This window comes from Eubalaena glacialis, chromosome 6 (genome assembly GCF_028564815.1).
Source record: "Eubalaena glacialis isolate mEubGla1 chromosome 6, mEubGla1.1.hap2.+ XY, whole genome shotgun sequence".
NCBI lineage: Eukaryota > Metazoa > Chordata > Mammalia > Artiodactyla > Balaenidae > Eubalaena > Eubalaena glacialis.
Window position 1 is genome coordinate 122,370,566 of NC_083721.1, and position 16,295 is coordinate 122,386,860.

At 35.4% G+C, this 16,295-nt stretch overlaps 1 protein-coding gene across 3 annotated transcripts in view; it reads left to right on the plus strand.

The window, feature by feature from the left end:
* The window catches only part of LOC133093645 (phospholipid scramblase 2), a 30,550-nt gene extending 14,568 nt beyond the window's left edge, over positions 1 to 15,982 (plus strand). Inside the window, exons 5-9 of one of the 3 annotated variants that reach the window (XM_061193572.1) lie at positions 1,719 to 1,761; positions 4,497 to 4,717; positions 6,245 to 6,406; positions 12,774 to 12,935; positions 15,592 to 15,981. In XM_061193572.1, coding sequence (XP_061049555.1) covers positions 1,719 to 1,761; positions 4,497 to 4,717; positions 6,245 to 6,406; positions 12,774 to 12,935; positions 15,592 to 15,645 — 642 coding nt within the window. In that variant the 3' untranslated portion in view covers positions 15,646 to 15,981. Of the gene's footprint in view, positions 1 to 1,718; positions 1,762 to 4,496; positions 4,718 to 6,244; positions 6,407 to 12,773; positions 12,936 to 15,591 lie in introns of all 3 variants that reach the window. The other 2 variants (XM_061193574.1, XM_061193575.1) reach the window with 2 other exon arrangements.
* Positions 15,983 to 16,295: the final 313 nt, after the last annotated feature.

Below are 16,295 nucleotides of genomic sequence, written 5' to 3' on the forward strand. Positions count from 1 at the left end.
ATGCAGAGGAACTGGGAATGGCTTTTTACTTCTGGAACCTTAGTTCTGGATCCTGTGCCCTTTAATCCCAATACTGAATAATTTCCTAGGAGTTGGAAAGAACCATCAAACTCGATTTAGTGTTGATTTTCCATAAGTGGTACCAAGAAAGGAGTTATTGATTTGTGTATAATATGACCTACCTTTCATTATAATTAAGAAAATTACATTTTTATGTTCCTTTTGTTCTTTGGAAGACCCAATTTTATTAATGCTACCAATAAGAAAAAGAAAATTCCTGGATTTTAATGAACTACATGATAGCTTATCTCAGCAATGTGAGATTTAGTATTTGTCTGCCATTAGAAATCTGGTAGGTTAGTTTTCAGTAAATGAATTGTCTCTCTTGCACTCTCTGCACTAATTTAATTTACCACAATGCACTTGGGCAGCCTATAATATAAGAATTTTGCACTGTTGGTGGGAATGTAAATTGATACAGCCACTATGGAGAACAGTATGGAGGTTCCTTAAAAAACTAAAAATAGAACTACCATATGACCCAGCAATCCCACTACTGGGCATATACCCTGAGAAAACCATAATTCAAAAAGAGTCATGTACCACAATGTTCATTGCAGCTGTATTTACAATAGCCAGGACATGGAAGCAACCTAAGTGTCCATCAACAGATGAATGGATAAAGAAGATGTGGCACATATATACAATGGAATATTACTCAGCCATAAAAAGAAATGAAATTGAGTTATTTGTAGTGAGGTGGATGGACCTAGAGTCTGTCATACAAAGTAAGTCAGAAAGAGAAAAACAAATAGCGTATGCTAACACATATATATGGAATCTAAAAAAAAAAAAAAAATGGTTCTGACGAACCTAGGGGTAGGACAGGATAAAGACGCAGACGTAGAGAATGGACTTGAGGACACAGAGAGGGGGAAGGGTAGGCTGGGACGAAGTGAGAGAGTGGCATTGACATATATATTCTACCAAATGTAAAATAGCTAGCTAGTGGGAAGCAGCTGCATAGCACAGGGAGATCAGCTTGGTGCTTTGTGACCACCTAGAGGGGTGGGATAGGGAGGGTGAGAGGGAGACGCAAGAGGGAGGGGATATGGGGATATATGTATACATATGGCTGCTTCAGTTTGTTATATAGCAGAAACTAACACAACATTGTAAAGCAATTATACTCCAATAAAGATGTTAAAAAAAAAAAGAAGAATTTTGGTAGTTCCTAAATTCTCTAAGAAATGCCCTAAGCAGATTTTTTTTTTTTTTTAAATTAGGCCCTTACAAAATGTTCGGGGAAGTTATCACCTACTACAAATGATATCAAAAGAAAGAAAAAGAAAATGTTTAGATTTGTAGAAAAAAGCTCTTTAAATGGCTGAAAAGGTCTTAATATTTCTTAGGCCCTTCTGGAAGGAACATTTTTTTCTAATTTTTATAGGGATTCCAGTGTAAGTCCATTTTGTTTGACCTGAATTTGCCCACATTAATAGTGAACACGTTCAATATTTTTTTTTCAGTTAAAAATATATTAACTTTAATTTTATATCTAGAAGTAATATAAACAATTATTAAATATCGATAATATTGATAAATGTTGATAATTGATTATATACATTCTTTTAAAATATAAGAACACTAATGTTAATTTGTTTGGCTTAATAACATATGATACATGGTTACAGCTTAATTTTTTTTTATTATAATAGATAGATCAACTATTGATTCATCAGCAAATTGAACTTCTGGAAGGTATGTATTCATTGTATTTATCATATTTCTAGGAAGAGAGGACATTTACGCAGATAAAGGCATATCACCAACCACAGATATAACACCTTCAGTGATGCTGGATATTTAAACTGGTTATTTACAAATGTCTCTCTTCATGATAATGAATTGATAAGGATTATCAGCAGCTCATTTCTTGAAATTAGGAGTCAAGTGGTAAAATACTATTATGCCGGACATCTCTCCTCATGATACAGACCCTAACTTAGAAGGAAACCAGTCAAAACTTACTGTTGTTCCCCCTTCTCTCTAGAAATCATTTCAGTGATTCTATCACTTTGCCTAACCTCTGTCCCTTCAACTGTTTTTTTCCCAGTTTGTGATGTCCTTGCAGTTGTCACAGAGCCACATGCAGTAGTTCAGTTACCTTAGTAAATACATTTCCAAAGCAAGTGAACTCTGAATTTGGATGGATGGGGATGTTTTGGAAAATCGCATTACTGCCCACAGTTTCTCTTGGGAGTTCAGAGGAACCCTGTAAAACCCTTTCTTCCACGGGCTGTGGATTATCACCTTGGGCACAGGGACACTCCACTGGAGGGTGTTGACCAGCCAGCCGAGAGGCCTGACTTCCTAGAACGCCACTGGTGCTCCTATGGATGGGGCCTGACTCCTACAGCTGTTTCCTTAGGTCCAGTGCTCGTCAGGTGCAAAGTAAACTTAAGAAGCCACTAGATGTTTCAGGACTGCTGCCAGGGGAAAGGGAATCTGGGTAGATTCATGCACTACAGTATCCTCCTTATAGGTATAAAGAGTTCAGTGAAAACTCTAATAGATTTTAGAATATATCTATTAACTCTTTCTTCACATCTTTGCAAAGTTCTTTTCCACTGATAGAAATTATAATGTGAATTGTACTACTGTAGAAATATGGTTGATATTTGGTTAGAATATATAATTGTTGCTTATTACACTTAAATTACTTGTAATGTACACTTCGATATTTAGAATGTTCTCATTTTTATTAGTTTGTTTACATTTTCTCTGGAACGGAACTCTTCATAGTATGATAATTTATATTCTCAACTTTTTTAATGATTCATTTTAGGGAATTTATTTTTGATATTATAAAAACCAAAAAACCAGACACTATACATTATATAGCACTCCATTTATAGTTTTAAGATTTATAAGTTTTATGTATATATTTGGAAATATATATGTATTAATCATGAAATATAAATTTCAAATTTAGTAGTTATAAATTCTTCAGTTTTTTAAAGAAGGATGTCTAATTTTCTTTTCTTTTTGTCTCCAACTGAAAGTTTATATTTTAACATTATGAGCAGTATAAAGAAATAAAGATTACTCAGTTCATTTTTAGCACCTGAGACTATGACAGGCACTTATACATTTCCCAATTCAAAACTTAGTAGACAATAAAGACATAACCATAGAATTCTCTTGTTTTATTTGTTTTCCTTTTTTAAGTAACTAGAAGGAAGCTTAGATTGTGTAAGCCCACTGATCTCATTACACAGATAAACAAGCTGAAGAATTTTCAGATTAAGCTACTTAATGAAACAGTTAGGTAATAGATCCCATTTCATGAATCAGTTTAATTTTTTCACATGAAATATTTGACTGGCCGATATTGAGGTAAAGGGTGGTTCTTTTAAAGGCAGGGTCAGGGCCTGTCTGAGTCAGAGCAAAGATACTTCAGGGAGGTCATGGTGATAAAATTTGTGAAGAACATCTCTATCTGACTAAAAGTCCATCCACATCAATATTAGAGAGTGATTTTTGTCTCTCTGTTTCTTTTAATTGCTCACTATGTTGGTGGCTTCTAATACCCTATGACCCACGTTAATGAGGGCTGTGGACAAGTGGGACCATGAATTGCTCCCTCCTGGCTTTAAGCAAGGAGGGGTTTCCAAAGTGTGGTTCAATGTGGGAAGCCCTTTGGTAAGATACCACGTGGGTGTCAGATGTCAGCACATCTCTGTTTCCCCCGTGAAGAGATTAGGCCCCGCTAAGGTACAGAGTTCACTTAGGATGCCAGTGGTCTGGAATCCTCCAACTTGCAGCCTTGGTTGCCAAGCGCCTTTCCCCTTGTCTAATACCCATTTCCCACTTCTGAACAACCACTGCTGAGCTAAACAAGGGTGCCCTGGGCCCAGGGTGACGTTCTATCTCACCTTCCATTTTCACTCTCTCCCTCTTCACATGTGTGCATTGAGAGAAAGCCCTCTCACGCCTTCCTCACACAGCGCAGAAAGGGAAGCCATGACTGTGGTTTATAAAACTATATCTCAAGCCAATTTACTTAATATAATACTATACGGTGCATAAACATAGCAATCATCCTATATTCCCCTCCATAGCTGAATACATGACAAGTAGACATTTTCTGCATTCACTTAGCACAACTGTCGCCATCGGCAGCACGGCACCATCCCTCACAGCAGTCCCCCTTTCTGACATGGGTCTATGGAATTAGGAAGATACGAGTTGTTTTCTCTTCCATGTCTCATACAGGAATTCCTAATTTCTTTGTACTTTAATACCCTCTCCTCCATTCCCTTTGCCTTTTTTTCTCTGTTTAGATCATCTCTAAACATCTTTCCTTTTCTTCCTCCTGTGTTATATGAAGTATCATCTTAAAATGGTATAACTAGATATTGTTGTATCTTAGGATAGATTGATTATTCTTTTAACACAATAGTCATAGTGATTCCCTCTTTTATGTTTTTTAGTCTTAACAGGTTTTGAAACTTGTAACAAATATGAAATTAAGAACAGCCTTGGACAGAGGATTTACTTTGCAGCAGAGGATACTGATTGCTGTACCCGAAATTGCTGTGGGCCTTCTAGGCCTTTTACAATGCGGATTCTTGATAATATGGGCCGAGAAGTCATAACTCTGGAGAGACCACTAAGGTGTACCAGCTGTTGTTTTCCCTGCTGCCTGCAGGAGGTCAGTGAGCAATTACCAGGGTAATTTTTACAAATACTTTGCAAAGTAGTTCTGCAAGAATTTTCACCTTATTGGTGACTTTATATAATCAAATGAGATTTAAAGGAAAAGTGGTCCACCAGCTATTGGTTTATGCTTGAGTGTAAACTGTAGGAAGGAAGGCAGGTGGAAAAGAGTGAGCAGTTAGCCCCATGTCCCTGAACAGTGTGCCCCCTGGGGGTGAAATCAGAGATCTCAGAGACCAGACTTCTTGATCTTCAGGGAGAGCTGAGAATGTAGGTCACCTCGGTCAAGTCCCTCACCTGAAATGACCATGAGGGCCTGGCCAAAGCCAGAGGAGGGCCCCATGGAGAATCTCCTTGAATGCCATCCCAGAGGCAAGTGGACAGAAGAGTGAGGAAAAGAACACATATGTTCAGTTCATCTCATTATTTTAGCCAACCTACAAGCAGCAAACCTAGGAGAGGCCCCCTCTGAGAAATCTCAACTCCTGTGTTTTTCAGTTCTCCATTTGAAAAAAAAAAGTAATATATTTGAGTCCCTGTAATAGGGGTATGCGAATTGTGAGCACCGTCAGCTCCATAAAGACCAGGTGTCTCTTTCATAGTACTTGACAGCCCTCTGATAGAGAACACGGATCTCAGGGGAGACGCCAGGGCACAGAGTGTTTATAGGAAGTCGGCCTTTGCCTGTATCTCCATTGGCCTGAGACCAGAGCTGCCTGGGTCACTCAGTCATCCATACGGGTAGCTGTGAGAGCAGTGCACACAAAGATACAAGCACGTAGAGATTTGATGTCTAATACTGCTCTTATTTTGAAAGGATAACTGAAGTTGTTCATACTGAATTATTTTGTTTTCCATGTCAATTAGTTTAGATGTAATAATATTTATCGGAATAGCTGAGGGAAAACTGAGAGTTTGATGGAATATGCTCTACAATTTATAGAACACATTAGCATACATTATACAATTGGTCTTAATAAAGAGATCTAGGAAGTCCTCAGTTACAGATGAACATGTTGAGATGCTCTCAAGGTCACCCAGCAAATGTTCAGAGCCAAGAATCCAGGCCCCATTTTCTTTCCATGCTAGCACTATTGCCACTCATATTTGAAAACTGCCCCAGTGATCAGGGCTCTGTCCATACACTTAAACCACTGTTTTTAAATGAATTTGGGGAAATAGCTATTAATAATTTAGACATTTTTAGTAAGTATGGAAATTTTAAAATATACAAGACCAGTAGAGCACTGCTTCAGAATGGAGACAGTGCATGCAGCCTCCCCGAGTTTGTGTCTCATCTCTTCCACTTTGCAGCTGGGGAATCTGATACAAGTTAATTAACCTCTCTGTTCCTCAGTTACTTCCTGTATAAACAGGGATAATAGTACCAACTTGGTAAGGATGTGGAGTGAGTTAAGTGGTGCTTAGAACAGTGTCTGACACTTAGAAAGTATTCAGTAAATGAGAGTTCTTATTAGACATTGTTATGATTACAATTTATATATTCTTTTTGCTTTTGTAGATAGAAATCCAAGCTCCTCCTGGTGTACCAGTAGGTTATGTTACTCAGACCTGGGACCCATGCCTGCCAAAGTTTACACTTCAAAATGAGAAGAGAGAGGATGTACTAAGAATTACTGGTCCATGTATTGTCTGCAGCTGTTGTGCAGATGTTGATTTTGAGGTAAGAGGTGTGATAACGTTTATGGGTTTTGCTTTCCTAGTATAAGAATAACATAAGCTGGGAGAATGTTACAAATATATTAAATGAATACGTATGTCCTGATATCTCAAGAGGGACTTAGTGTCCTTCATATTTATCTTTGGTCAGAGAGATGGTTATTGCTCTGATTAAGCATCAGTGTTGATTGTGCTAAATGGAAAAAAGAGAAGCAGAGATTTGTAGTCAAATAAATATAAACAAAGCATCTAACATTGGTGGTTTTTGTATAGAGGTACTGTATGTTATCCATTTTAAGTGGAACATTAACCTTGTCATCAAAGTCTGATTGCCGAAGCATATGGTTCTTCCTTAGCATGAAACACAGGCTGCCAGAGCTCTAGGCCCTCTTCAAAATCTCCAACATCTTTGAGTTCCTACAAAAAGCCCAGTTATGCAAAGAGAATTTTAACAAATATATGATGTACTACTTAATCATGCTTCTCTATGATCTCTCCTTTATCTTTGTATTAAATTCATTTATTAGAAATCACAATATATCTGTGTATTTACTACCTGGAGGAATTTCATCACAGCAGTTTTTCAACAAATGGGGCCCAGACTTATGGCCCAAATTATTTAGTTGCAAATGCTTAAAAGTCGAGAGATTATAAAACTTAATCTTGATACCATGATTCCCTTGTATAAGCATAAAATCTGGTAAACTGGACAATTTCCACAGAAGGGACAAAAATCTAAAACTGAGCAGGACTGCCCCCTTATGATAAATAGTGGGAACTCTGCCACTGCCCGACTTGCCAAGGTTTTCCACTATCCAGCTTCATTTTTTTATATTATCTGCCTGGCTTTGCTAGTCATATGATTTTTAATTCCTCTGTTTATATATATAAAGATGGATCACTCCTCTCACTGACTTCAGTGTCTAATGAGGCAGACAGGCAATTCTAAGAAAAGTACATATGATGTAATTAGAGACTTTATAAAGACTCTTACAAAGAATGCATAGTGTGTGGGGGGGATATAAACTATGTATGTTTAAAGATTTTATAGGTTTATGTATAATAATAGTTCTTTATGTAGGGTTTATCATTCCCATAAAAGATCCAGAGGATTGAAAGGTAATCGTTGTTTCAGGGAATATTAATGGAAGTTTTGCTGACATATATTTTACCTATGTAAAATAAGTAAAAATACTGGTGAAGTAAGTCATACTGGAGTGTGAAACGCTTATATTTAATGACAAGAAAGTTGGAAATCATTCAGCAACCCTCCTCAGTAGATACCTTAAAGCATCTATTATAGGCAATGAATTAACTTCTCTCCTGTGCATCTAGAATGGTGCTAACTAGATAACATCTTTGAGGGAATTGAGAAAATAGTACCTTGAATCATTTTCTATATACTAGATAATAGAAACTTTGAAAGCAGGAATTATCAGTATGAGGGACCACTATGGAACATGGAGAAGAGTCATTCTAAAGGAAAAAATAATTCAGAGACATTTATGAGTGTACCCAGTGGTACTGATTCATAGATTTGATGTCAGTGGAGGCAGAAAGAAAATTGAGACATGATTCTAAAGTCTTATTGGTCTGATGTCTGATGTTTAAGAAGCTGAATGATGATGCCATTGACCAGGGTAAGAATCTTGAAGGAGAAACAGTTGATTTGTGGGAAGCTAATGATTTGTTTTTGAGTCATGTTGGTTTTTAGGTGTGTAAGGGAAAATGTTAGAGTTTTCGGCATACGGATGGTAGGTGAAGCCATGAGATTATCCCACGGGTGAGTAGAAGAAGGACAAATAGACTTTGTATCCCTTAGAGATAATGAGGGAATCTGTCTTATTCCAGGACTATTAGGAGTAGGAAAAAATATGCCTACATGAAACTGATATCCCAATCTAGCCCCCTCTATGATTTTGAGGTCTGAATTCATAACACCAGTATGATTCATGAATCTTAAGACATAGAAACTGATCTTGAGTGGTGATACAGATGGGAGAATTGAATGCAAAAACATACTAGATGGAGACTGATCACCAAGGTCACCCTCTATCCCTACAGAACAAACCTATCTCCACATGAGCAGATTCAAAAATTAATATACTGTTCTAGGAACTAATCTACCAAAACCAAACTGCATATAATAGAACAGTGTGTAATCAATCATACAAGAAATACCTAAACAGACATTAAAGAGCCTAAGAAAGAAACAAAAAGGGTCATAAGGGGAGGATGAAACAAATAATAAAGGCCAGGAGGATATAGAAACAAGCCAAATAGAACCTTGAGAAATGAGGAACAGTCATTGATAAAACCTCATTTGAAAGGATGAGCTACAGATTAGACACAGGTGAAGAGAGAGTTAGTGAACTGGATCACCCATATTAGGAATATAAAGAGGAGGTGGGCAAAAGATATAAATGTGAAGGGACATGGAAGCTAGAATAAACTATTGCATATGCCAAAGAGGAGTTACAAAAAAAGAGGAGACAGAATGTTTTGATATAATATTCAAAGAGATACATAGCTAAGAATCTTGCAGACTTGATGCCATTGATTCTCAGATTCAGAAATTGCAAGGAGTTCTGGTAAGAAAAAGAAATGACACCCAGATACAGCTTAGATAAACTGCAAACTAAAATAGGAAATCTAAAATCATCAAGTGGGAGTGGGGAAGATTATTTCTAATACGTAATTCTCTGACCATTAGGGATTATGAACATTTCTCTAAGTTTACTAGCTACTTGTATTTGCTCTTTGAATTATCTTTTAATATCCGTTGCCTGTATTTTCTATTGGGTTGTTTATTTTTTTCTTGTCAATTCATAAATGTAGTTTGTGTGTTGAAGACATTGACCCTGCATCTGTATTTCTGTCCTCTGATCTGCAAATATTTTCCACAAATCTACCCCTTTTATACTTGTTTTATAAATATATATCTCAGTTGGCTGGACAACTGTGTCATCACAATTTATTAAGTAAACTATTCATTTCTTGCTAAGTTGAAATGACATACATTAAATTTCCACAAGCAATTTCTAGATTCATTCTTCTATTGCATTGATACCACTTTTCTTATAATTCAATTATGGTAACAGTGATGTATCCTATATTTAGTCATAGCCACACAGTCACTAATCATTCTATTTTATCATATTTTCTTGCTATTGTCAGATGTTTCCTTTCATGTGAACCTTAAGATCATTTCATTAAATTTTTCAGAAGTTAGAAGTTAGTATTGTAATGTCTATGATTTTTTAAAAAATTAATATATTTATGATGCTAAACCTGTCTCATCCCAAAAGTGTAATGTATTTTAATTCATTTATATCTAATTTTGTATTCTTCATAAGACCATATAGAACTTCTATCTCTTTTGTTGACTTTTTCCTAAGTAACTTACAGGCATTATCACTACTAATCAGGAATATTTCTATTTGTAGGTACTTATTGTTAATGTTGAGAAAAGCTACTTATTTTTGTTTACCTCTTATTCAGCCTTGTGACTATATTCTAATATTTAATTTGGAAGGCATTTTTGCTATATTTACTTGGTTTATCTAGGTATAAAATCACATAGCAAATGAAATCATGGAAGCTCTTCTAATTTGCCAATTAGCTTATTTTCTTTTCCAGCCTACTTCTTACAGCAAAACTGAATAATATTTGCCAATTCTGTGTATACCTACTAAGTTGATAATTTCAATTGAAATAGCAGCAAATGTTTCATAATTTAGAAAGATACTGGCTATTTTTCATAGTATTTTTCTATTCCTGTTTTACCTAGAGCAAGAATCAGCATACTTTTTTTTTTTTTTTTTTTTGGTAAAGGAAGAGATAGAAAACATTTTAGAGTTTTGGGCCATATGGTCATTGTTACAACTACTCAAGTCTGCCATTTTAGCATGAAAGTAGTCATACACAATACACAAATATTGGTTGTAACTGTGTCCAAATAAAACTTACAAAAACAGGGTGCAGACTAAATTTGGTGCAGACTAAATTTGGTGCAGACTCATTGACCCTTGCTTGCTGACCCTGACCTAGATTTTTATTAAGAATTGATACTTAACTTTCTAAACAGCAGAGCATCATAACAGTCATGAATACAGACTCTGGAGAAGAACACCTGGGTTTGAAATCCATTTCCATGACTTCTTATCTGTGTGAACTTGGACAAGTGACTCACCTCTCTTTGCTTTGATTTTTTCATATGAAAATTATGTGTAATAATACTATATATCCTATAGAGAAATTATGAGGAAAAAATTACATAAGACTTGTAAAGCATTTATATGCCTAGCATATACTAAATGTTATATAAATGCTTAATTAGTAAGTAAATAAGATACCTTTTCAGGACCTATGGATACACTCATATTTTTGAATTATATGATTTTTTTTTAGTATTTTATACTTTATTATAGTATTTTTTATACTGGGCTCTATGTGCTAATGTGCTATTTGTATTTTTGTATTTATATTTATGTTGTGAGATGAACCTATAGATTTCTTTTTAGAATACCTTTATCAATTATTTGTATTAAATTTATAGGTTTATAAATTTAATAGTAATATAATACCAGTTTATTACTTCCAGAAGTTGAAAGCATTTTATTATGTAGATTTTCTGTTTTTAAAATATTTTCTAGACTTTAGCTAAAAATTATCTAGTCCTGTTCCTTTCCTTTAAAAAATTATATGTCTACCTCTTACATAAATTTTTGGTGAATTTTTTAATTTCTTGCTATAGTAATCAAAAAGGGGAAGGGTTAATATCTGGTAAGTGTAGTAGTAGGATTATGATGGCTGATTATCTTTTGTATATTTTGTTAAAAATATTTTTTCAAAAATTAAAAATAATTGAATTAAAAAATAAAATGTAAGGTTTTATTACCAGCTTCAAATCCTTCCATGACAGCTATGAGCAGATAAAACATGAAAGTGTGCAATAGGGAATTTGTATTAGTTTGTTTTGCCACAAGAGCATAACAAATAATCCCTAAAGCTCAGTGGCTTAAGAAAACAGGAATTTATTCTCATCCTTATGGGTCTGAAGGTCAACTGATATACCTAGGCTCAGACAGATGGCTCTGATTTAGGCTGCCAGTTGGTCTCAGGTCTGCTCCAGGTATGTTCATCCTGGAGCTTCAGCAACAGCAGCTCCCTGGATCATGCTTTCTAGTGGCTGATCACTGGAGAGCAAGACCAAGGCAAAACCACTCAGCCATGTTTAAGGTCTCTGCTGGTGTCACATCCACTAACACTCCACTGGTCAAACAAGGCACAAGGCCAAGCCTAATTTCAATGTGCAGGAAAGTATACTGGGCTTACAGAGGGAGGGGACTGAAATGACTATTTGATGAACAGTAATCCATGCTATCACAGTTTTTTCATATTAGAAGTTTATTTCAAGTTTTTAAAGAACTTAACCACCCACATCCAAATAAAATGAGTCAACTGTTTCTAGTTTGCCCACATTTATGTAGCTGGTCCCAACCTAAGCTAGGTCTTCAAAGGTTGTTGCCAGCACGTGTGGTACCTTGTGCACATTTGAAAAGGACACTTCTTCTCTTCCTGGTTTGACACAACTCTGCCTGTACATACCCTGGCAAGTGTGGACTACATTCAGCCTCCACATGCCCACTTGGTGAGGTGCATTTCTCTGGCTATAAGCTGTTCAACTCTTTATCATGGCCCTGAGCTTTCCTCAGGCAGAACGGTAAAATTAGAAAAACTTTACTTTGGAGCCTTTTTTTTCATACGCATTTCCTCTTTCATTGTTCATCCTCCTCCTGTTGTCGAGTCGTACCCCAACCTTTGACCTGAGGCATCTCATCAAGTTACTATTGGTTACTTACCTTCACTCAAAACTGCCAGTCCTCTTTTCCAGGCTCTTGGCATTTCATGTTTTCCTACTGACAGTGGGTGATAATGGGGCCTCCCATCACCTTTAAAACTCTGCCTATATCAACTCTCTGTGCTTGTGTTAAAGCAGAAGTCAGATAGGAGTTTCACTTACTACCTTCCTGATGGCTTCTAGAAATTTCATCACAGAAATATTTCCTGCTTCAATTTTATTTTGGCTCGATTCAACTAACTTATTACTGTATGTCTTAATGGAGAATAGAAAATGTTAAATATTTCAGCTAAACTACTTTCATATTAGTTCTCTGCACCAAAGAAACAGTTTTTTTAAAATGAATCTATAAATGGATATAGGAATCTACATGCATGTAATGAGTTATATAATGTTCATAGTTATGAATGGCATATAATTTTAATATAATATTTGTTTTATTTTACTCCTACTTGGAAAGCAGCTTTATTATTATTTTCTAGAATTCTTTGTCTTTTTTTAAAATTAGATTAAATCTCTTGATGATAAATATATGGTTGGCAAGATTTCCAAGCAGTGGACTGGCCTTGTGAGAGAGTTATTTACAGATGTCGATAACTTTGGCATCCAGTTCCCTTTAGACCTTGATGTGAAAATGAAAGCTGTGATGCTCGGCGCATGTTTCCTCATTGTAAGTTTATTCTTGCGAATCTGGGGTATAGATGATTTCTCTAGGATCACTCTGAAATAATTTGGTAAATTTTACATTTTTAAATGATCTTAAATTTGTAGGTTTTATTGAAAGTGGTCCTATTTAATTTAAGCTCTGAAATTCCATTTTCTTCTGCTACTCTGGGTTCACAGATGACTAGCTTCTCTCTGGAGGGTCTATGCAGTTTCACATTGTAACAAGAGGATCTTATATATTAAGGAGAGGCTCTGGTTTTAGTAAAAAAAAAACTGGTGCTTTGGAAAAGAGTCTGAATCTTCCAGTGTGTTTAAATGGAATAAGTCTCAGTGAAACAAAGAGATTTCTGCCTGATTCATTATTAAATTAAATCATCTAATACAGAAATACAAACTGTAATAAGAATCTACATTCAATCAAGCCTTAGACAGAACTACCAATTAAGAGGAAATATATGAGGTACAGCAATGATTATGAACTTGTCTTCACATTAAATTACCTAGGGAGCTTTTAGTAGTAGGCCATATTCCAGTTTAACTAAATCAGAAGCTCAGAATTAAAAGTTTGTGTAGCTCCTCAGATGATTCCATATACAGCCGATGTCAAGGACTCCTGGGACAGAGCAGTGGTTTTCAACCTTAGCTGCACAGTAGAAACACCTGGGTAGCTTTCACACTCCCTATGTCAAGACTATGTACCCAGATCTAGTAAACCAAATCCTGAGGTGGATCCAAGCCTTTAAGCTGTTCGAGCTATCATATGATTCCAAAGCAAGCAAGGTTTGGAGTCACTAGATTAATACCTTAAATATTGGCATATGGATGCAATCAGAAAAAAAATAAAAAGTAAAAGAACATACAGAAAAAGGATCCAGTTACTTCAACAAATAAATATCAGGAAAATAAAAGATAAAAATAAAATAAAAAGAGAGAGGGCTTCCCTGGTGGCGCAGTGGTTGAGAATCTGCCTGCCAATGCAGGGGACACAGGTTCGAGCCCTGGTCTGGGAAGATCCCACATGCCACGGAGCAACTAGGCCCGTGAGCCACAACTACTGAGCCTGTGCGTCTGGAGCCTGTGCTCTGCAACAAGAGAGGCCGCAACAGTGAGAGGCCCGCGCACCGCGATGAAGAGTGGCCCCCACTTGCCACAACTAGAGAAAGCCCTCAGACAGAAACGAAGACCCAACACAGCCAAAAAATAAAAAATATTAAAAAAAAAAATTTAATTAATTAAAAAAAAAAAGAGAAACAGCTTAATGTAGTTTGTAGAACATGTTTGGATACTGATTTAAACAAACCAATATAAAAAGACATTTACAAGACACTCAGGGAAATGTGAACACTGGCAATTTGATGATATTAATGAATTATTAAGGATTTAAAAAAAAATATGATGTTATTGTGGTTATACAAAAACAGAACAGTCCATTTTCTTTAAGGGCACATACTGAAGTATTTCAGTATAAAATGATATGGTATCATAGATTTGCTTTTAAATAATGGGGGTGAGGGAAGAGGGACACAGCGGATGGAGTAATTGGTGAACCAAGCTGGGTGAGTGGTCATTGGGACTTTACTATACTATTCTATCTACTTTGGGACAGGCTCAGTATTTTCTATATAAAGTTTTAAATATAACCACAGTTCTGTTTAAAAACTGTGTTTTCAGTAAGTGTTTATTTCACATGAGAAGAAAATTTTAACCTTAACTTGGGGAACTGTTTAACCAGAGGTTTACACACCATAACCAAAGATACGGTGTGTACAGGGTGGAGAGAGTAGTCTGGGGTGTTTGGATAGGTGAGAAATGGGATTGGGGTGGTGGTGGTGCAGTTATTAGGAAGTGAATATGGGGTAGATTGGGCAATCTTCCCAATCTGATAGGCCTTGGGAAGATACTGAAAACTGTTTAGTTAACTGGTTAATTTTAAGCTAGGTATAAATAAAATAGTTACAAACCCAAATTTTACAAAGATAAATCCTGGTGACTGTGTACAAAATGGATTGAAGAGAGGTAAAATTGTAATAGTGCAATTGCAAGTGAATGGTGATAAAGATTCAATTATTTCTTTGTAAAGAGAAAAAGGAAAATGATAGATGTGAGAGAGGTACAAGCCACAGGATCTGACAGAAGTTATAGGGGAGAGGGTCTGGTTAGAAACTGATGGAGTAAGACAAGCTGAGGAACACAGTGGACAACAAGTTTGGAAGAGAAATCATAAAACTGGGCCAAAAAATTCTAAGATGTTATTCTAACTCTAAGATGGCTGTCATTCTCCAGAAACAATCTAAAAATTGTACATGGAACTCCAGTCACAACACAAGTTATATTACTAGAGAAGGAGTACAAAAAGTTGAGGAAGAAAGATTGAAAGAGGAACATTCTAAGAGGCATGAAAAAAGTGAAATTTAGAGAAATTACCAGAGGATTAATTAAGTTCATGCAGGTATCAATATGTGAATAGAATTACAGGATTTAATTGCCATTAAAATGGAAAGCTGAAGCTATCAACCTTTCCCAGATCTACCTATTAGTTGATTTTTCTTGTTTAGCAGATACGTTATTGTGTTTCATCAGATCCCTTAGCATTTATGCATCTGAGAGCTGATCTCTGTTTTGTTGCTGAAAACCCATTTCTGTATTTTGTTTTTATCTAGGACTTCATGTTTTTTGAAATGACTAGAAATGAACAGAGAGCAGGAATGTGGTAATGCATTCGTTGACATCTCCTCAGAAAATCTGAAGTCCCTATATTGATTGGGACTATGTAAAAGAAAACTGGGTGGATTTTTCTCTTTATGTAAATGACTTATTATAGCATATGTGAATTACACTGTGATGCCTGAAGCTCCAGATATATGATTTTACTTTTCAAATTAAAGAGTTTATTTTTAATAGCACTTACTTATAAATGTTTTTATACATTTTCTTTTATACATTTTCGTTTTCATTGTGTATTTTGGAGAAAGGATATAGAAATTTTTACATTTAAACATAACTTCCTATGATGAATTACTTTGAACTACAGTCTCTGCTTTATTTTCAATTTGTATAGCAAAATTAATTAATGACTTTTTAAAGTAATTTTAATATAAACTTATACATTATTTTATTAAATCTAGTTACAATTTATTTCATATGTAACAACTAATGTTATTTTGCAAATACCGTATATTCAAAGGAATTCAAAATGAACATAATTTCAGTGTTTTTTTACAATTACATTCAAATAATACTCAATATTCATATGTCAAGGGAAAGTAAAATGTATTTTTTTGATCAGAAAATCACACTACATTTAACTTCTCCTATAATCTGTAACTATAAATAACATTTTCATTTTGACAAGACTATAAATTAC